The sequence below is a fragment of the Tiliqua scincoides genome, chromosome 2 (assembly GCF_035046505.1).
Source record: "Tiliqua scincoides isolate rTilSci1 chromosome 2, rTilSci1.hap2, whole genome shotgun sequence".
Taxonomy (NCBI): Eukaryota; Metazoa; Chordata; class Lepidosauria; order Squamata; family Scincidae; genus Tiliqua; species Tiliqua scincoides.
Window position 1 is genome coordinate 222,782,177 of NC_089822.1, and position 21,405 is coordinate 222,803,581.

General features: G+C 45.0%; 1 protein-coding gene across 1 annotated transcript in view; it reads left to right on the forward strand.

Annotated features, from left to right (window-relative positions):
• Positions 1 to 196: 196 nt before the first annotated feature.
• Positions 197 to 21,405, forward strand: part of TPRA1 (transmembrane protein adipocyte associated 1) — a 31,211-nt gene continuing 10,002 nt past the window's right edge. The window contains exons 1-7 of the mRNA XM_066615211.1: positions 197 to 335; positions 11,347 to 11,552; positions 11,687 to 11,819; positions 15,298 to 15,384; positions 16,199 to 16,271; positions 18,342 to 18,421; positions 21,124 to 21,234. Coding sequence (XP_066471308.1) covers positions 11,359 to 11,552; positions 11,687 to 11,819; positions 15,298 to 15,384; positions 16,199 to 16,271; positions 18,342 to 18,421; positions 21,124 to 21,234 — 678 coding nt within the window. The 5' untranslated portion in view covers positions 197 to 335; positions 11,347 to 11,358. The remainder of the gene's footprint in view (positions 336 to 11,346; positions 11,553 to 11,686; positions 11,820 to 15,297; positions 15,385 to 16,198; positions 16,272 to 18,341; positions 18,422 to 21,123; positions 21,235 to 21,405) is intronic.

The following is a 21,405-nucleotide window of genomic DNA, read 5'->3' on the forward strand; positions in this document are numbered from 1 at the left end:
CCCGAGGCTTCTCTTTTCCTGCCAGGCAGGGGGTGCTTGCATGCTCCCTGCACCCGCAAGAGGCGCCAGTCTGAATGAGCGCCAGCGCCGGAGGCACTGAAAGCCGGCAACGAAGGGGCAGGAATTCCCTTTTCGCGTCCGGAGTAAAGTCAGCACGATGACAACGCTCCCTAGAGACAGTCTCCACCCCCTTTTTTGGACCTGGGACAGGATCCGGGTGGCTGCTGGCTGCGGGATGGCCGGGCCGGAGTCTGGGCGATGAGCTGCTTTGCTCGCGGGCGGCGGTGACGAGGAGGCTGCGGAGAGCGACGCTCCCGGTGCTGGGGAAGGACAAGGTGGGTAGGGGGCTCCCCTCCTCTCCCGCGTCCTGGTGACTCTGCTGGGGGAGCTGGGGATGCCCTGGCTGGACTGTCCCTGCCTCCCCCGCGGGGGGCTGGCTGCCTGCCTGCTTACCTGGGTAGGTAGGCAGACCGACCCCACCACTGGGGTGAGCTCTGGATTGGGGTTTCCACTCCTTTCCCAGCTGATCGTAGGCTCCCCTCTCCCCCAGTTCAGCAAGCAGCAGTCCCTCTTCCATGGCAGAGGCTTGTTAGGATGTGTGTTTCTCTCCCTTTTGTTGTTATGATCAGCTGCACATTTATTAGAAGCTCTGTAAGGCTGCAGTCCCATCCACACTTTCCTGGGAGCAAGCCCCATCGACTTTAACGGGACTTACTTCTGAGTAGGAGTGCCTAGGCTTGGATTCCAAGCCACCTTGAGCACTTGCTTTGGCATAGGGAGGGCAGGAAATAATAATAATAATTAGTGTGGCCTTTTCAGCCACACTAGACGCTGTGCCAGAACCACCTTTCAGAACCACCTTTCAAATACCATAGTCTTTCGAGACTGAAGGTTGCCAATACAATAATTAATGTGGGATCTGTTAATATCTAAGAACATGAATCAGTTGAAAACAGAAACAAGTGCAGTCTGGTGAGCCCACCACAATCACTGGCTAATGGCAGCGGTGTTGAGAGATGATGATAACAATAATTATAACATCTGTAACATTTATTTTTCTCTGTAAACCGCTTTGTGAACTTTTGTTGAAAAGCTGTATATAAATACTGTTCATCATCGTCATCATCATCATCAAAGAATATGAAGTAAATGAAAACAGAGACAAATGCCATCTGGTGAGCCCACCATGATCATTGGCTACCTGGACTGTTAGTGGGAGATAATACAATACTTATAATAAGAGAGATAAAATTGTTATTATTATTATAAGAATTGTATTATCTCCCACCAACGCTCCAGGTAGCCTCCTGGAGGGCTCGCCAGATGGCATCAGTCTCTGTTTTCAACTGCTTCATATTCTTATTAATTTCATATTAGCAATATCCATCATTCAGCATCATGGAGTGTCTTTCTTTCCAAATATTACAATTGTTGTCATTTTGAACTGGTAATGTTAGCGGTGACTTGTATGATGGGTTCTTCCCCCCCACCTGTGTGTGTGTGTGTGTGTGAGAGAGAGAGAGAGAGAAGCGCGAGGCGCGCTAGCACTCTCTTTCCTAAATAGGGCCTAGGCTTGGTTGATCTACCAGGCCCCTCAGCTATCCCAGAGGGGAATGCCAGTTTGACCCTGTCATCATACTCTGCCCTATGCCTGCTTGCTGACTGCTCTGTATGAGAAATCCCCCTGCCTCCTGCCTTACTAGTTGTGTCTTTATTCTGCTCTGTGGTTTAATAGTTCAGTACCTTCTAGTAACATTGGGCCACCTGTGTGTTCTCTGTGTGGGCCGCTGTCAGCTGAATGGGAGTTTTTAGGTGTTTTGTCAATCATCAAGCCCCTTGTCTGCCTGTGTTTTGAAAAATGAGTCCTTCAAAAAGTTGTCCCCGTCCCATCCTGTTCCCTGTTGGTTGGGAGGGATTGCTGTCACAACTGACACCCTCAGTCCCCTTTGCTATCTGGAATTGGCCTCTCTAGACCCCAATGCCAATTTGTCCATGTGTCCCCCACCCTGCATACTCTGTGCTCTATGCCTGCTTGCTGACTGCTATGTATGAGAAATCTCCCCACCTCCTAGTTGTGTCTATATTCTGCTCTGTGGTCTAATCATTCAGTAACTTCTAGTAACAGTATGCCACTGTCAGCTGATGGGAGTTTTTAGGTGTTTTGTCAATCAAGCGTTAGCTGTAACCAGCCAGCCCCTTGTCTGTGTTTTAAAAAATGAGCCCTTCAGAAAGTTTTTGTGGTGTGCACGTGCGGAAAACATTTTGAAGAAGTAGGTACAGATTTGCTACCATAATGTCGTATGATGAGGAGTTAAAATCAGTATTGTTATTGAAATGTTGTTCTAAATGCTAGTCCAAGAATTTTCTTCAGCTGTAGATCACTGTTTTTGAAGTTGCTATTGGTAACTGAATCCACGCTTGCCTTTTGCTGAATACCCATTTCATGATATTTACCTGTAGCTTCCCTCCCTGACAAACTCAGTCTCCCCCTCCTTTCCCCATGTCTTAGAACGCTAGTTACAGTACTCAAAGTTTTGTGTATTTAAGGTAACAAGTGTGCTGGGCCTTTTCCTCATAATGTCTATAGTAATCGCAGGATCTTTATATTATTGTTTAATATTAAATTTCTAGCTGGTGGGGCAGGGAGAAGAGACCAAACCAAGTTTCTTTAGCTAGCAAAGTTCTCAGAGTTCCAAAGTCCTAGCATGACAGGAAGTATGATCATGATGACACTTGCATGAAAAATTACTAGAGCCTGCCAACATGCAGTATCATTAAATTGTTGACTGTGCAAGTGTTACATGGGGCTGGTTGCGTTATAATCAAGCCTTAAGTATTCATAGTTATTATGTCAAATCTTCTCAGCATGCTGTTGGCTAAGAGTTATTTGGCACATATGGAGAAGGAAAAACAAATTTGGAAAGGGAATAAATCTAAGAATTTGAAGAAGAACAAATGACTGTGGTAAATACCTCTGTGTGTGTGTGTGTGTGTGAGAGAGAGAGAGAGAGAGAGAGAGAGAGAGAGGTGGGGGAAGTGTGAAAGCTGTGGGCACTAGATTTTAACTTACTTTTCCTTGCTGCTGCAGCTAAAACGTGAATTATAACTGGAGAATTGGTGAATTATCTTATAACTTGAGACCTGGTGTGTTGGAAGAGACTTTTTAAACATAACTGCATGGCTTCCACTGATACCCAATAGCAAGGATGGGAAAACCCAGCTTGGTTTGGTTCTAATTGAGTCGCTGAGTCACCACCTCCCGCGACTCTGCTTGAAAAAGAGTCCTAATGGGGGCACTTTCTGAGTCACCCTTTTGTGACTGTAATGGATTCAATTCAATTAGAGTGCCCCCCCTTTAAAAAGCCTGCTGCAGAAAAAAGGGGCTGCTGCCAGGAGGTGTGTGTGTGTGTGTCTTGGAGTTCTTTTTGAACACTTTCCTGATGTCCCTGCCCATTTGTAAACAGGGAGGGAGTGCAAGTGAGCTGGGAAAGAAGTGGCAAGAGGGAGGAGGAGGAGGATCATGAGCAACAGCTGGGAGGCTTACCAGGATGACCTGATCCTTTGCAGCCCTACTCAGAAGTAGTCCCACTGTAGCTGGTCAATCAGTGAGGGTCCCTCCCCACTACCAGCCATGCTGGCTCTTCCTGCTGCCCTTCCTCAGTCAATAGAAATATCAGACTGCTCATCCTTTGTCCAGTGATCATCCTTTCAGAGAGGGGGGGGGAAGAGAGCCCAGTTCCACCTCCCCACTCTTGCTCACATTAACCCTTTCCTGCCTTCCAGCTGGAACTCCCTGCTGTTCGCGGGTCAGAATTATGGCCCCACGAGGTTTTCCATGCCACAGAAACAGTAAGCAGGCACTCCCAGACACAGGCACACTTGGGTCAGCATGCATGGGGATGAGTGCCAAGTCAGGGGGGCATTGACTCATGTATTTTTCAGAGTCTTACATGCGTGTGACTCACGAGTCGCAGAGTCACCCGAAATCACGCATTTTCACAACTCAAGTCTAAGTCACTGATTCGTTCCCAGCCGATAGAATCCACATCCTGATCCAGGCCCAAATACATGCATTTTGAAACAATTCTCATTGAGCCCAGCAGAGTTCACATTTGAGGAAGTATGCTTTGGATCTCAGCCTTTTGGTGCCTATATAGCTTCTTAAGGCACATCAAGGACTCTGAAAATCTTTCAGTGGCAGAATTGTGGTCAGAAGTTGCATCTCTTCAGGTCAACATTCCTCTACTGCTCCAAAGAAAGAAAGAAAAGTTCTTCAGCTATTGGAGATACACTTCTCTTCTGCTGTGGATATTTTATTACTGCCTTCCTTGTGATTGTAGTTGTTTACCTTTCTCCAGAGAGCTCAGGACAGCTTTCATAGGATACCCTTTTTAATCCTAGCAACAACTCTGTGAGGTAGGTTAGTCTGAGAAACAGCCTGTCCACAGGTTGTTATCCTTTGTACATTCCTCTACACAAGGGGGAGGGGTGGTGGCAATGTGAGCGTGCCAGCAAGCCATGCCACTACTGCACTTAGGAAGACCTGTTCCCCAAGGTCAGTGTGGACAAAATTCAATTGTGGTCTTGAGATTCTATGAATGTGTCATGTTCATTCTATCCTCTGCTGCCATGTGTACAGGAGTAACTTGTGAGCAGGGCTCTTGTGACTGACCCAAGATTACCTTCTTGTAAGTTTCATAGCTGAGTAGGGATTGGTCTGCATTCTATTAGCGGCCTCCTTATGCATGTAGTTCAGATATTTGGCACCTAGGCTAAGGAAAGATGAGACCAATTGACTGTCTTAAAAATGTCAGAGTGCTGGTGAAAATGCTGCTTGTGCATTGCTATTTTTTCCCCCCACAGTGCCATGATTGTAAAACATTGTTTGACGTTTAAGGTTCTGGTGACCTGAATTGAGCAGATTCTCATTGTGTGGCTAAAGAAACCAAGTCTCCACAGTTTGTTCTAGTCTAAAATGACAGAAAATTGGGGAGGGTGTGTCGTGAATGTTTTGGTTTGATAAAAAGCTTCTCTCTTTATGAGCCTTGCTTTTTGATCTCTGAGGAGGCAAAAATACATTGCCATGCTCAAGAGAATTTGACCAAGTAATTTGGCAAGTAATGTATTGGATTAGTTTTGATACTTTTCCAGTCCCCAGTTTGAGCTATGGCATAGATCTGGAATCTGACTTCTTTGCCAGTGCTTAGTAATAGAACATGTTGAAGTTGTATTGATTGAGTGCTTTAAGGGTGTGCAGAGTGCCCCTCCTTAACGAGGGAGTTACCTGGGACAGGTAGTTGGGAGTTGGGAAAGGAGTTTTCAGGTTAGAATGTGTGAGTTTCAGGTGGGCTTGAGTGCGGGCATGAGACTTCCTGGGAAGCTGGCATTGCAGCTCTTGGTTGCTAGGTGTTTGAGTTGGTTCCTCACTTGCACATGGCAAAAGACATAGTAGAAGTTTATCATGGAGGGAAGACCTTGGAAATAATACACAGTGTGACTGCCTGTGTAGACAGTCGTGCTGATCCATTGGAGGGAAGCCAAATGGGAGCAGTAACATTATTATATTAGACTTAACTAAAAATTGCAAAGCTGTGAGCTCACTTTTGAGTTTCATAGAATCTTGGGCTTGATGTTTAAGAAAAAAAGGAAAGCTGGCAGAAGGGGAAGGAAGAGTTTGTGAGGGAAGCTTATTCTGCCATACGTGGCCCTAAAGTCTGTGGCTTGGGAAGCTTTTTGCTAACTAATTTCTATTAGAATGTGTCTCGTGCAAATGATCCACCAGGAACAACATTTCTATTAGATCTAAATGATCCACCAGGAACTAATTTCTAAATGATCTATCAGGAACTAATTTCGATTAGAATGTGCAAATGATTGCATCAGGAAGAAAAAAAGCAATGGCCACTTTCCCTATTCTGTCACTGGTCGTCACTGAAACTCACAAGTCCCTTTCTGTACATATTTTAGATAGACTTGCTGCCCACTTCTAACTAACCCCCCCCCCCCACTAATGTTGCCATGCTGAGCATGTGCTGTATCCTATGGGGAAGTCAGTCCTGGAGGCCTCCTCAAGGTAATGGAACATTACCCTTACTTCAGGGTAAACCTTTGTTTCCCCAATAGATCTACTCTGACCTACTTTTTAGCTGGTACGCCTTTGGTCCTGGGGAGTTGGATCAAGACTGGAAGAGGGATGGGACATTGGCAGAGCTGCTATCATCAATAACTGCCCTTGATACACCCCTATCCCGGCGCTGGTCCCTGCCCCATTCCACCCACTGTCTGCGTGCCTTCTGGAATGCCTGCCAGTGCTGGGGCATTTTCGCGGACTGCTGTCTTGCATTCAGTCACTGTTTCAGATAGTGGCCCAGTTGTGTACAACAGTGTGTTGTGGTTTGAGAGTTCCAACGGCGCAGTGACATGATAGGATTTGGCTCTTGGGCTTTAAAGTTATGTGCACTTATGTAAGTATAAGTCCTATTGAACGCAGTGGGGCTTATTTCTGAGTAGTCGTTCACAGGATTGCACTGTTGAACTTCCTCTTCTTACTGGCTGCAGTTTCCAATGGCTGCTTTTCATTATATAGTAGTAATTTTTAAAAGCTGGAGGAAATTTCAACCTGTGCTTTAGCCCTGAGTGGAGAATTATTATAACAGACCTTGAGGAGTATATTTTTGTTGCTGAAACATCAATTGCAGGTCAAAGATTCTTTGTTTAAGGGAGCCAGGTGTAATAGGAGTGGCACTGCTAGGTTTCTGTATATGAGTTCAGCCAGATATTTTGCATGCTGTCCCACTGTATCTTCTCAATGCATGACCTATTTACCACCCTTGCAGTGCATTTCTTTACATGTTTACCCAGAAATAAGTTCCGCTATGTTCAGTAAGGCTTTCTTTCAAGGTAGCATGCATAGGATTGCAAGTCTTTGAATGTGAAAGGGATTGCACTGCATGTGAACCTGCCGGCGTTCAAAGATCAACTAATCACAACCAAATTAATCTGATTGTGAGTACAGTGTCCACATTGTATGTCTATACAACATTTGGAATTTGGACTTCTTATGTACTGAACTAAAAATGACCATAAGAAACTACTGGAGGTATTGCTTGCATTTCTGTGGGGGGATAGGGTGAGAATGATGCTATACCTCTCTTACCTGTTGCCATGGCCCATTTGATCTTAAAAATCATGAACCATGACTTGCCTAAAATTGGAGGCAGTCATAGGCAAGTGATTGTGGATTTCATTAAGGACACGCCTCCCTTCCTTCCCACCAATCATTCAAGCACTGACTGGCCACCTAAAACTTTTGCGGAAATGGGAATACAGCCACATGCAGACAGTTGGAAATACAACCATTCCTGAAACAGATCACATGCTTTCGTGCTGCCTGGTGTTGACCTCATTTTGGCAAGAGATGGTAAGAATAACTAGCAAAGTAGCTCAGGTGCCTGGAGGCATTTCTGACGCTGCTCCTATCCTTGACCACGATCCTGTACTGTGAACCCTAGACAAGTACAGGCATTAGGTGGCTTCCTAGAGCACTGTTGCTGACCGACTTAGTGCTTAGAAAGTCAGAACTCCATGTGCCAGGGTTGAGTGGTGTCAGTACATGTCTGATCTTGTGAGGAAATGTGTAATCTTTTTTTAAGAAAGTGAAATCTTTTTTTTTTTTTAAGAAAGTGAAATCTTTTTTTAAGAAATGTGAAATCTTTTTTTGGCAAATGGGAGAGAAAATCTTACAAGAGCTTTGATCCTTCTTGCCTTTCTCTGACTGTTCAATTTCTAGATAAGGTAAATGATTATGCTCTGGAGCAGTTGATCTTGGAACTGACGAGGTACCCCTGAACCTTCTGTGTGGTGCAAGGTGTAAGTGGTATTGAACCGACAGGGAACAATAACCATAGTGTTATTTGGTTCAGCATGTATGTGATTGGAAAGTTACTAAGGCGGTTCAGCCCAGACACTATGAACTTCCAAAAAGGGGAGTACTGTATACAAAATGGAGAGGTCTAGCTAAAAAGAAATGGAAAGAGAAGTCAAAATAGGTTTAACTCTCTCTAGAGTACATGAAGGTGATTGAAAACCACAATAATGGAAGCTCAACAAGAATGTATACCACTAAGTAGGAAAGGCACTACCAAGTCCAGGGGGCAACCAGTATGGCTGACAAGTGGTGTCAAAGAAGCTATAAAAGGCAAGAAGGTTTCTTTCAGAAAAAGAAAGTCTTGCAAAAATGAGAACAAAACCGAATGCAAACTCTGGAAGAAGAAAAGGAGGCTGACAATGAGAGATGCAAAAATGATTATGAGGCATGCATGGCTAAAAACAGCAAGGCAAACAATAAACACTTCTTTAGATGCATGAAAGGCAGAAAATCTGCTAGGGAGGTAGTTGGCTGTTGGATGATGAGGGAATAAAAGAGAAACTAAGAGGAGATGGAGACTGCAGGAAAGCTGAACAAATTATTTGAATCTTTCTTTGCCTCAGAAGATGTAGGACAGATACCTGTGTCTGAACTGACCTTAGGAAAAGAGCCTGATGAACTGAGTCAAGTAGGAGTGACAAAGTTCTAGAGCAGGGGTTTCAAACCGAAGGCCCATGGGCTGGATGCGGCCCCAGAAGCAATTTATACAGCCCCCATTATAATTGTATTCTCCCAGCATGATAATTGGACTCTCGTATCTTGAAAACCTTAGCAAGATTTGCACATTTTCTCTTCTGTCATTTGCAGCTAATAAATTTCTGTGTGATAACCAAGTGTTTATTTTTGGCCTTCATCTGCATAATGATGTTACTTTCTGCTTAACAATGTCACTTCCGGCCCTCAGCAGGCACCACGAATGCTATCTTCAGCCCTCTGTATGAAATGAGTTTGACACCCCTGTTATAGAATGTTTTGATGAATTAAAGGTTAATAGATCACAGGAGCCAGTGGCATTCACCCAAGAGTTCTTCAGGAATTCAAATGTGAAAATGCTGAGAGTCTAACAGAAATATGTAACCTGTCCTTTAAATTAGCTTCCATTCCAGAGGACTGGAAGGTAGCCATTAGAACAATGACAGTCCAATCCCCTGTGTATCTACTCAGATATAAATTCCATTGTGTTCAATGGGTTTTCCCCCCAGGTAAAGGTATATAGGATAGCAACCTGGTATTTGGTTTGCTTTGAGGGGATCTGGGAAATTACAGTCAGTTTAACATCTGTTCCAGGTAAATTGGTGGAAAACATAATAGAAATATTAAATGTCTAGAAAAACTAGCCTTGCTGAAGAAGGTCTCTGCCAAAGTCAGTCCTAGTTCACTAACTTTCTAGAGTTCTTTGAGAGTGTCAACAGGCATGTAGGTGGAGGTAATCTAATTGATATTGTATACTTGGACTTTCAAAAACCTTTGACAAAGTCCTTCACCAGAGGTTCCTATGTATGTAGTATTCATAGAAGAAAAGAACAAGTTTTATAGTTGGTTAAAGAGCAGGAATAAATGGACTGTTTTCATAGTGGCAAGAAGTAAGAAGTTGGGTCCCTCCAAGAACGGTTTTGAGGCCTGTGCTTTTGACTTGTTCATAAATGATCTGGAGTTAGGTTATTATTGTTGGCAACCTTCAGTCTCTGAAGACTATGGTATCGCGCTCTGAATGGTGGTTCTGGAGTTAGGAATAAACAACAAAGTGGCAAAGTTTGCTGATGACACCAAACAAATCAGGGTGGTGAGAACTAAAGCAAATTGGGAAGCGCTCCAAAAGGCTGTCTCCAAACTCAGTGAATGGGCTACCAAATAACAAATGTGGTACGTCAATGTCAGTACGTAGAAAGCAATGCATGTTGGAGCAAAACAAAACAACTTCAGGTATATATAGATGAGGTCTGAGCTATCAATGATGAACCCGGAAAAAGATCTTGGGGTTACATAAATCAGTTGTGCAGCTGGATTTGGAATACTGTGTATGTGTTCTGTTTGCTGCACCTCAAGACAAACATCATAGAGCTGAAAAGGAACAAAAGAAGGCAACCAAAAATGATCAGAGGTTCAGAACACCTTCCTTTTGAGCTAAGGTTACAACATTTAGGGCTTTTTAACTTGGAAAAGAAGGCAAGTAAAGGGGGAAATGGTCGAGACCTATAAAAGTATGCATAGTGTGGACAGAGAGAAGCTTTTTTTCTTCTTTCACAATTGTAGAACCAGGGATCATGCACTGAAATTGGGTGGTAGCAGATTTAAGACAGACAAAAGAAGGTCCCTTTGCAGACAGTGCATAAATAGTTCTGTAGAATTTGTTGCCACAAGATGTGGTGATGGCATGCGCTTGGATGACTTTAGAAAGGAACTGGACAAATTTGTGGAGGTCAAGTCTATCATTGGCCATTAATCATGGTGACTATGTGCTACCTCCAGGTTGAGTGGCTGTCTGTCTCTGAATATCATCTGCAGGGGAGCAATCATGGAAGGGAAGCATGCTGTTCTCTTCTGATTGTGGGCTTCTCAGAGGCATCTGCTGGGCTGCTGCAGGAAACAGAAGGCTGGACCAGATAGGCCTTTGCTCTAATCTAACAGTGGTTTTCTTAAGTTAACATACAGCATTAAGAACTTATCTGGGAAATGGGTGGGGTGGGCTGCAAACTAGAGTAGGAGAGTTATGCATCCATCATAATAAGTGGCTAATTAAGAAGGAATGTCTGTTTTGGGGGGAGGAACCAGCAGAGCATTCTTCTGTCATGGAAGCCTCCAAGCACTCTTCTAAGGTAGCACTGTGCTAATGCATTACAGTCATCTATCCTGTAAGTGGGTATAAGAGCAGAGGTGATAGGGAAGGTCCTGGCTGCTATCAGCAGTAAGTGTAACCTGCTACCAAATGTGGGTGTGAGTCTGGAATGGGGTGGGAAGCTCATTAAACCACTGCTATTGCCACCACTTGGTTCTTTGGAAAATGAAGCTGTATCTCAGACAATGTCCAGGCTATTACCTTGATTTGTCATTAGAGGGGAAATGCAACTGGCAGTAAATAGGCTTCTGAGTTCTTGGCATCTAAGAGATCCCAACATGTCATTAAATATGGGGCTTAATGCAGGAGAGGTTCTGAGTTTTTTTTCCTGTTCTTTTCCTCTACTATGTGTAGGCTGTCCTGGGTACATCTTGATATTTCCTCATTATTTGTTTCCTAATATCAGTATCTGTTGGTTCTAGGTCATGGTCTGAAGGCACATGATATGCACACCTTGCTGAAACTGAGCAGGGCTGGGTCTGGTCAGTGGCTGGATTGGTGATGCCTGGGACGCCCATGTTTGATGTTTTGTGATCTATGGTGGGTGAGATATAAATGTAATGAACCTTTCTCTCTTTTCCAGAACGGTGGCAGGATGCTTCCATTGATATCTGTGGCTAGCTTCTCCATGTATGACAACATCACCAGCCCGCCTCCAATTACACTGGTGACTGCATTACAAAATGTTACTTCTGGGCCCCTGACAACAACCCAGATTTTTAACAACACCAACATTACTGTGCCACACAAATGCTTGTTGTTGTTGTATGAGGACATTGGAACATCCAGGTGAGATCCTGTTACAGGATGGGGTCAGTTCCTTCTCCTCAGAGCAAGAATTCTGGCTGTCTGTATGGACAGAACTGGGGTAACTGCTTTAAAAAAACAACAAAAAACATTTTATCTTTGTGTCTTATTGCCAGGGTCCGTTACTGGGATCTTCTGCTGCTGGTTCCCAATGTGCTTTTCTTTGCATTTCTTCTTTGGAAGCTGCCTTCAGCCAGGGCCAAAATCCATGCTACCTCCAGCCCAATCTTCACAACCTTCTACATATTAGTGAGTAACAGTTCCTGGTTTATGAGCAATTTTGACACACTCCTACCTTGCTTCAGCTTGGGCACTTATTTATGTTGGCAACCCTGAGCACCAGACCACACCAGCCGGCTTCTCACATTAGGCCTGGAAAGCCAGCATGTGAAAGTTGTTGGGATCATTAAGCCAAAGTTGAGATCATCACAAAAACAGTGGAATGCTCTTTGGTCAGGATAATGATCTCCCCATTTCAAGGAGAATATGACCAAGCAGCAGCGATTTCCTCCTGCCATGTGGCTGTGACTAATGCTAAATAGCCATATCTCATCACTGCTTGTCCCACTGTTATTCTTTCAGCTACAGTTTGGGCACCTTCAGTTTTATCAGTAGGCTTCCAGGTTTTGTGCCTCCTTGCTTGGCTCGTGCCTGTATTCTGAGAGAGCCATGTGCCAGACGTCAGGAATCTCTGCCATAAGAAAGTGGTTTTCACTGTTATTGCTTAACTTTCCAACCACCCCATCTATTATCTTGTTTAAAGCATCTTTATTTGCATTGTACTTATGATGGTGCAATTTCCGACACAGCTTGGCTTAGCTGGTTGAAACAAGCATGAGGATATTTGCAGCCCAGGTTTTTCTCAGGGAACGGAAAGTTTGTTTCGCTGGGAATACATCTCGCACAGGTCTGGGTACTTAGATAATTTTGTGAGACGAACTGAGGGTTGAGGACCTAGGAGGAGGGAAAACTGTGAGGCAGGAGCAAGGTGGGGCACAGAGTGGGAAGTGGCCTGAAAAACAGAAACCTGAAAGAAGGCTAGGTAGAAAAGGAGGAAGACTGAGGCAAGGCAGAAGAGAAAGCAATTTTATGTATTGATTCGAGGTAACAAGCCAATTCTTTAGCTGCAGCCTTCTAATCTCGTCTAAAAATATAGAAGCAAGTTCCTTTCCCCCCACCCCCCCAAGGTGAAGAAGCAGGGAATTTTATTCATGTATCTGATGTATACCAAGGCATATGTTTGCTAGGGTGAGGCATTTGAAGCTGCTACACGTAGAGTCTTATCTCTGAGGCACTTTAGTCCTGGCTGTCCTTGCAGCTTAATGGCAATCCCAGATGCACAGTGTTCCTTGGTATTCTGAGGCAGTAATGTGATGACTCTTAACTTCTAGTGAGTTTCTGTTGTTTTTTTCTGGTTCTGGCACCACAGCAGGAGCACAAAGAACATTGGGTCTGGTTCAAAACGCAGTGGCCATAGAATTATCTATGAGTAACCATTGTCTGCACTGGCAGGAAAGCTGCTGCTTATTTTAGGAGCCTTATCTTGGAAAGGAAGTAGGTTTTTTAAAAAAAATTGATGCAGCATTGGGGGTAAAAACAGGATGTACAGTCTTGGGAGGCTGGTACAGTACAGAATATTCTTGCAAGACAAACACTGATTTACTGTTTCTAGATGGGCCAAGAAGGTCTCTCCAAGATGTAGTCCATTTCTGTAGTCTTTGACATTTATGCAAGAATGATATGGCGTCTCCTTGCTGACATAACCAAGTACAGACATGCCCCTGTATTTGCAGGATTTCTGTTCCGGAACCTCTCACAGTTACATGAAGTGGATACGGATCCATGGATACGGATGAATGCCTTCTCCCATCCTCTGGAGCTGAGGGGAGCTCTGCTCTCCTCGCCTCCAGAGGTCCTCTGAACCCACAGATGTACTTCTGCAGCATCTGCCAGACTCAGACTGAGCCAGACAGTAAAAAAAAAAAAAAAAAGCTACTTCTGGTTTCTTCGTGAAACCAGAAGTGATATATTTAATGCTTTATAAGGCTTTAGGAGGCCTGGGGAAGCACAGTTCTTCTGGCCTCCAGGGGGGTCTGCTGGGGGAGGGCGCAGACCTCATCTGCAGGTAAGTGAATACGCAGATATGGGATACAGTGGACTCCCCTTTACTTGTTCCCTCTCAGCCTTGAAAAGGAGCCCTCGTGGTTAGGGGGTCTTGCATTCTACGGGCCCACCTGTCTCTTTTGTCTCTGTGCTTATTGAAAACAGCCAGTGAATATAATAATAATAATGATGATGATGATGATGATGACAACTTTATTTTTACCCCGCCTTTCTCCTCGAAGGGACTCAAGGTGGCTTACAACAGGTTAAAACAGATTAAAAACATAATTTAAAAACAGATAAAAGCATATTAACACATATCATAAAAACAGTAGTCAGATAAAAAGTAGTCAGGTAGAAAGAGCATAGAGCAGCAAATCATAATAGAATCAGGCCTGTAACCAAGTATTTAAAAATATTAAAAGATGTTGAAAAGATGTTAAAAAGGCTGAGAACTCAGAAGGCTTGCTTAAACAGAAGGGTCTTCAGGCCTCACCGAAAAGTCTCAAGAGAGGGAGCTATTCTTAAGTCAAGGGGAAGGGAATTCCATAGCGTTGGTGCCACTACTGAGAAGGCCCTATTTCTTGCCGCCGCCCCACGTACCTCCCTAGGCGGCGGCACTTGTAAAAAGGCCTTCTCTGATTACCTAAGCAGACGAGCCGGATTGTACGGAAGTAGGCGATCTCTAAGATACCCTGGCCCAGAGCAGTATAGGGCTTTAAAGGTTGAAACCAGCACCTTGAATTGGGCCCGGAAATGAATGGGCAGCCAATGCAGCTGCTGGAGAAGCTGACTGACAGAGTCAAACCACCTACCTCCAGTAACTACACGGGCCGCCGCATTCTGCACTAGTTTCAGTTTCCAAACCGTCTTCAAGGGCAGCCCCACATAGAGCACGTTACAATAATCTAACCTTAATGTCACCGTGGCATGGATCACTGTGGCCAGGTCTGCACGATCCAAGTACGGCCGCACCTGGTGCACCAGCCGAAGCTGAGCGAAGGCCCCCCTAGCCACAGCCGCCACCTGGGAATCCAGGAGCAGCTGCGAGTCCAGGTGGACCCCCAAGCTGCGGACCTGCTCCTTCAGGGGGAGTGCAACCCCATTCAGCGCAAGCCGATAGTCCAGCACCTGCATCGAGGATTTCCGAACCAGGAGAGCCTCTGTATTATCCGGATTTAATTTCAGCTTGTTAGCCCCCATCCAGATCCTCATTGCCTCCAGGCAGCGCTCCAGGCCCTCAACCGCCACCCTGGAGTCTGGAAGAAAGGAGAGAGAGAGCTGGGTGTCATCGGCATATTGATGGCACCCCACTCCAAACCCCCGGATGACCTCTCCCAGCGGTTTCATGTAGATGTTAAATAGCATGGGGGACAGAATTGAACCCTGTGGCACCCCGCACCTCAAGGGCCAGGGTGTCGAACAGGCACCCCCCAGCACCACCATCTGGGACCAATCCTCCAAGTAGGAGCGGAACCACTGCAAAACAGTGCCTCCAACTCCCAACTCGGCCAATCGGCCCAGAAGGATACCATGATCGATGGTATCGAAAGCCGCTGAGAGGTCCGGCAGGTATACAGCTTTCTACAGCACAGTTCCTTGATTCCTTACTGTTGTCTTCTAGGTGTTTGTGGTAGCTGTGGTCGGGATTGCTCGGGCTGTTGTCTCCATGACCGTCAGCGCCTCTACTGCTGCTACAGTTACTGACAAGGTCAGTTCAGTTTGGACATTGGAGGCAAAGTTGGAATTGATCCACTCTCTGCCTTTTCTGATGGCATTATTCTACTTTTGAATTATTTTTAGTCCTCTGTTACCATAGTGTTGTTGTGATGAACCAGTGTTTGTTGTCATGTGGCCTAAGTGTTTCTGCACTGTAAAAGCCCTGATATTGCTGCCTCCCTTCAATGGGCACTTCTCTAACTATATGCATGACTGAAGAATGCTTTTATCTTCAACATATTTCAGTTCTGGAATCCTTTTTTTTTTTTAAGCTGAATTTGGTTAGCTACAGTTATATAAGTACAGCCTTTGGGACTATGTCAACAATGACGGTTTTCATTGCAAGGAAAGAACAGCAGAGCCACTCACCATAACAATGATGGTGCTTCACTAGATACTTGAGGACAAGATTAATATTCCCCCTTAGCTAGTGATTGAAGCCTGTTTCCCATATTTCCTTGCTTTGTCAGGGGATTGTTCTTACAGGTGTTCTGTGCCAAGTCGAAAGGGGGAGCTGACCTAATTGGACCAGAAACGTGCTTATGAAAATTGAGCTTTTGTCTTTAATTCCAAACTTTATATTTGTGTCTGTATATCTATAGAATTGCGAGATGCAGTTGTCCTTGTCTTATTTTTTTTATTATTATAGAGCTGCATGTAACATTTAGGATAACCCCAATGAAGAAGATTTTAGGAAGGATTTTTCTTTCTTCAGAGAGCTTCTTTTCTGCAAGTTTCATTCTGAATCCCATTCATGCTGCTGCTTCTTGACCTGATGTGTGTCTGGCTTGTGTTGTCTTCTCTAGATCCTGTGGGAAATTACAAGATTCTTCCTTCTTGCCATTGAGCTGAGCATGGTGATTCTGGGCTTGGCATTTGGTAAGGCGCTGCTTGGTACACTTGCCCCTTTTCCTTGGTTAGGTGACTGGAGCATGGTGAATATGCCCTGCTTTGGGAGAAAGAGGGAAATCCTGCCAAGTGCAACAAACAGGACTTCAGCCAGGCATGTTTAAGGCTTGTGTTGATGGGAGAAGCCCGAGGTTCTTGTATGCCTCTATTTACATTTGCCATCTGCTTTCAGTGCACACACAGTTGTAGTGGTCTTGTCATGACTGTCAGGGTGGTGGAAGGATATTTCTCACAGATGCATAAAAAAAATTCATGAAAAAAATTTCCAGACAATCCGTTTGCAGTGCTCTGAAGGTGCACCTGTTGCCCATTTGCCATGGGTGGTTCCAAATGTGTTCCCTGAAGGCAGCTGGTCTGTTATGAGGGTATCTCCTTTTTCCAACATCCAACTGGCTGGCCTTGTTGGTATCTATTCATTAGTTGTTATCTCCGACAAGGACACAATCCCCATGCATGAGACTGTTTATGATTTTTGTTTTTAAAATTATTTTGCTAACTGATTGGAGTCTGAGTGCTCCTCCTGCCAAGTGCAACAAACAGGACTTCAGCCAGGCATGTTTAACACTTATGCTGATGAGAGAAGCCCAAGGTTCTTGTATGCCTCTAATTCCATTGTATGCCTCTCTCCACTGTAAGTGGAAGTTGAGTGCAAAGTGGGAGTGCTCTGGTAGCCTTTATTTAAAAAGGTATTGCTTTCCTTCCCACTTCCAGCAATGCCCTACCGTATTATAGACCTCTTCCTTTTTCTTTGGCATTGCAAGTTGTCTAAGGCTAGACCTGACTATTGATCCATTTAGCTCAACATGACTTACAGTGGCCTCTCTGAAGATGCGAGTGACTGAATCTGGAACTTTCTGCCTGTCAATCATGGGCTCCCCCACTATGATATGGCTTTCCTTTTAAATTTATTTAAGTAGGTGTGCTCTTTTCCTCTTCCATCCTTGAGGATTCCATCTTTCCCGATCTTATAGAAAAGTGGCGAATGCCCAGTCTCCTGCAGTATGGAAAAGCCCAGTCGGCTGTATGGGGATGGCCTACTGAGCAGCTTGTCCTGCATCAGAGCTTCAGCAAATACAGCTGTAAAAGGAATTGCCTCCATTCCTTAATTTCTTGCCATTCAGATTGCCCCAGACATCTTGTATATGATTAAAATGCTAGCAGCACAGACCTGTTATTTTACAAGTGTGAGTGGTTAGGGTTACACATATGTTTTAAACATGGGTGAACTCTTAACCCTTCCCACATGGGAGCAGAACCACACATGATTAGGATATGGGTCTGCCATGAAGAGCCTCATATCAAGGGCCATGTGAACAGGACAATAAACTGTGCTTAATATCCGCTCTCTAGACTGGGGATGACATGAAGAAAGACTTCCTTGTTTTCAGATATGCTGTGTGTGTATCCATATACTTTCCTCAATTGCAACGATTAGCCTTTTCTAATTTGTTGTAAATCTCTGAATGGTGCCTTGAAGCAGTAAATATTGAAGCTGCTTAAAGGCATGCGGTGTTAATAGGGGAATAAATAAAAGATCCCTACTTATAGAAATTGAAATGGTTTGGTCCCTGCTGTGGCCTGTGTCTAGCATTCATTAGCCTTAATGGAGAAGCTTGGCTGTTCTAAAGAACATAAGAAGAGGATCAACACTGGTGGATCAACACTGTGGTTTGTCTAACCCATCATCCTGTTTCCCTATAGTGGCCAGCCAATGGGAAACCCGTAAGCTGGGCATGAGGGCAATGGTCACACACTCACAGTTTGCCCCTTAGTGACTGGCATTCTTGAGTAAGTTCACAGAATCAGAGGGCCTGACTATCTAGTTAATTTGGAAAAGTTATAGTCGCTATTCATTTTCTTATACCTGACATATTGTGGCTTCATGTATAAAAGGCCTGACAGTGGGGCTGGCTTCTTGTGTTAAAGATATGAGAATGCTGAATGGTGGAAGGAAGAGACAAGCTCATCCTTCTCTGTCAGTGGGCTGACTGAAAACCAACCAGCCTGTCAAGAGAATGACTGTGATCTTTGTTCATTCAGGTCATTTGGAGAGCAAATCTAGCGTCAAGCGTGTGTTGGCTATCACCACGGTGCTGTCGCTCGCCTACTCTGTCACCCAGGTAAGCATGACTCTAGTGGAGTAGGAGCACCTGCCTTTCTGGTGTATGTACTTCAGAGAAGGTGACTTCTTTGTTTGACAATCTGGTAGATAACATTATAAAGTGAATAGGGAAAAAGATAAGGTGGGGTGTTGTACATTCTGAGGTGAATTGTGGGGTAGAATGGGGGGGAGTATCGCCTTCAAACTTAGCAGTGGAAGCATTGCCCTCTGTGGCTTCCAGATAATCTGGGTTCGGGTTGTGTGATCCCTGAATTGAGGGACTATTGAATGAGCATGGAGGTTTTATGAGGTTCAGATGTGCATCCAATGTATATCAGATCCCTTCAGTCCACATGCACTGGATCTTCAGTCCATTTTGGTCTTCTGCTTCTGAGCATTGCTACTGGCAGGGCCTAGGAGAGGGGGGGGTAAAGGGGGTAATTTGTACCTGGGCCCAGGGTCAGAAAGGGACCCAAGGAGCCAAAGGAGGGGGCTCAGAAATTTCCTGGGATCTGACATTTTCCTGTCTATTCAGACTTGTTGCCTGCATGGGATGCTGGGCACGCTACCCCAAGCATGCAGCTGCAGCAACTGGCAAGCCACATGTGCTTAGGAGCATGTTTGGTTTTCCGTATTACTGTATCTATCTGCCGATGCCACATGGGTGGGTAGACCAGGGCTCAGAAACCTTTTCTAGCTGTCTCCACCCTCCCCCCATTCTGTTTTGCCCCTCCCTGCCCCCATTCTGCTTGCCCATCACCACCCTCCCCCACTCTGTTCCACTCCCTCCCTCTTTGGGAAGGGGCCCCAAAGAAACTTTGTACCCCCTGATAAAATTCCTCTCAGAGGCCCTGGCTGCTGAAGGGTAGTTATGGGGCCTGTGCAGGCCTTGCAACCTGATGTATGAGGTTGAGAGAGTGCAGTTCAAGAATGCACCTGCTTTTTCTAGGATTCCTTTTGGTTTAGGCATTGTGGCACTAAATGGGAAACATGTGAAGCTCTCCCATTTCAGATATACTGTTTAGTTTTGGGTCAAATGGTGTGTGGCGCACAGCTGAGTGCAGCATCCATCTGAGAAGTGCTGCCGATCAACTGGAGAGCAGAGCAACCATCAATAACATCATCTGCTGTCACTGGCTGTCTGCTGCCAGCAGACCCAGTTGATGATTGGATCTGTTGATGACTGGAGCATGAGGGGTGGAGCTGCTGTCAGTCCATACAAGCAGTCAGAAGAAGGAATGGAAGGAGGAAGGGACAGGAGGAATGGAAGGAGGAACAATGGAAGGAGGCAAAGCAGGAGGAACAAGAGAGGAATCAACAACAGGAAAGAAGGAGGGAGGAATGGGAGCAGAGTTGACAAGAGAAGAGAGGAGGAGAAACAGGGGAAAGGAGGCCAGGGAAAAAGAGGGGGAAGGGAAGAGCAGCAGCGAAGGAAGGAAGGAGGAAGTACCCCAAGGGAGATCAAGGAAGTCAACCCACCAACACTTCTAGTTAGCCAGCCAAGAGCAAGTCCATGGGTGACTTGGGGGAGACCTGAAACCTCTCGAGGTGAGGACTGAGATGCTCTGCCTTGGTACCTGAAGGCCCTATCCTGGGTTAGCCCACTGCTAAGTCTAAGCTGCCTGTCAGCTTGGAACTGCTGGGATGGGGAAGCTGGAGATCCTGTAGGGACCAAGGTGATGTCACCTGGTAGGGCAAAGGGGAGCCCCCTGACTTTTCTGTTGAACTTTGAAGGACATTAAATATTTTGAATAAAGCAACAAGCTGCCTCAGCCTACCTTTTTCTCACCATGATGGCTTTCTATAACTGTTAAATTGCCCTTCAGGGCGGGGAGTAGGGCCTCTGACATGGTGTCAGGATATTGGAGCTTTGGGTCCTCCATTGTTCACTAGACCAGGAGTGTCAAACTCCTAAAAAGTGCTGAAATGGTATCATTAAGCAGGAAGTGACTTCATTAGGCAGATGAAGGCCAGAAATAAGCACTTTGTTCTAACACAGAAACTCATTAGTTGCGAGTGACATAAGAGAAAATGTGCAAATCTTGTTAATATTTTAAGGATATGAGAGAGCCCAGTTATCATACTAGGAGAACTTAATTATAACAGGGACAGGATAAATTGCTTTGAAGGGCTGCATTCAGCCCATGGGCCTTATGTTTGACACCCCTGCACTAGTCTGACAACCAGAGTAGTTTGTTTTTCATATTTATATACCACCCTTCCTCCGAGGAGCTCAGGGTAGTTGTTCAGAGTGAGGCACACTTGTCCCTTCTGATTCCTCCTGAATAGAAAGTGCCTCTTCCTCAAGATGTTCTGAGCCATTGTAATAGCTCAGCATATGAATACAAACACAGCATTGTTCAGATTGTATATTGAAGCACATTTTCCTCTTCTATAGTGGCAGAGTCCAGCCTTGTTGCTGGCTTAGGGAGTGCCACTGTTAATAGGCCTCTCTTGTCTGCTATTTGGCTGACGCTTGGACAGATACAATGAACTGATAGTTGCTTCATGATATGTTGGGAGAGTTCTGTTTATGACTAAGTGCCTTACGTAAGCCTTGGATAAGCACTAAGTGGCCGTTGGACCCTGTGTCATGGACAGTGCTACTTCCAAAGAAGGACAGATGCCTTTCCCTTGGCAGCCCATGCTGAAAAATGGGATCCTCTCTGTTGAGGTCATGTCTTGATAACCCCCTTGAACTGCTCCCCATCACCCTTTCAGGGAACACTGGAAATCCTTTATCCTGATGCCAGACTTTCAGCAGAAGACTTCAATATCTATGGGCATGGAGGGAGGCACTTCTGGCTTGCAAGCTCTTGTTTCTTCTTTGTGGTAAGGATAAGGGCAACCTATTTTGCTTAACCTGGATATTGTGGATATAGTTACTCTCCTACTAATTTTCATTCTTCTCATTTAAGTTGCTTCAAGATGGCTTCTAAACATAGCAGTGCAATCCCAAGGCAGATAGCTCAGAGTTTGGATATTCTCCATAGAGTTTCTATG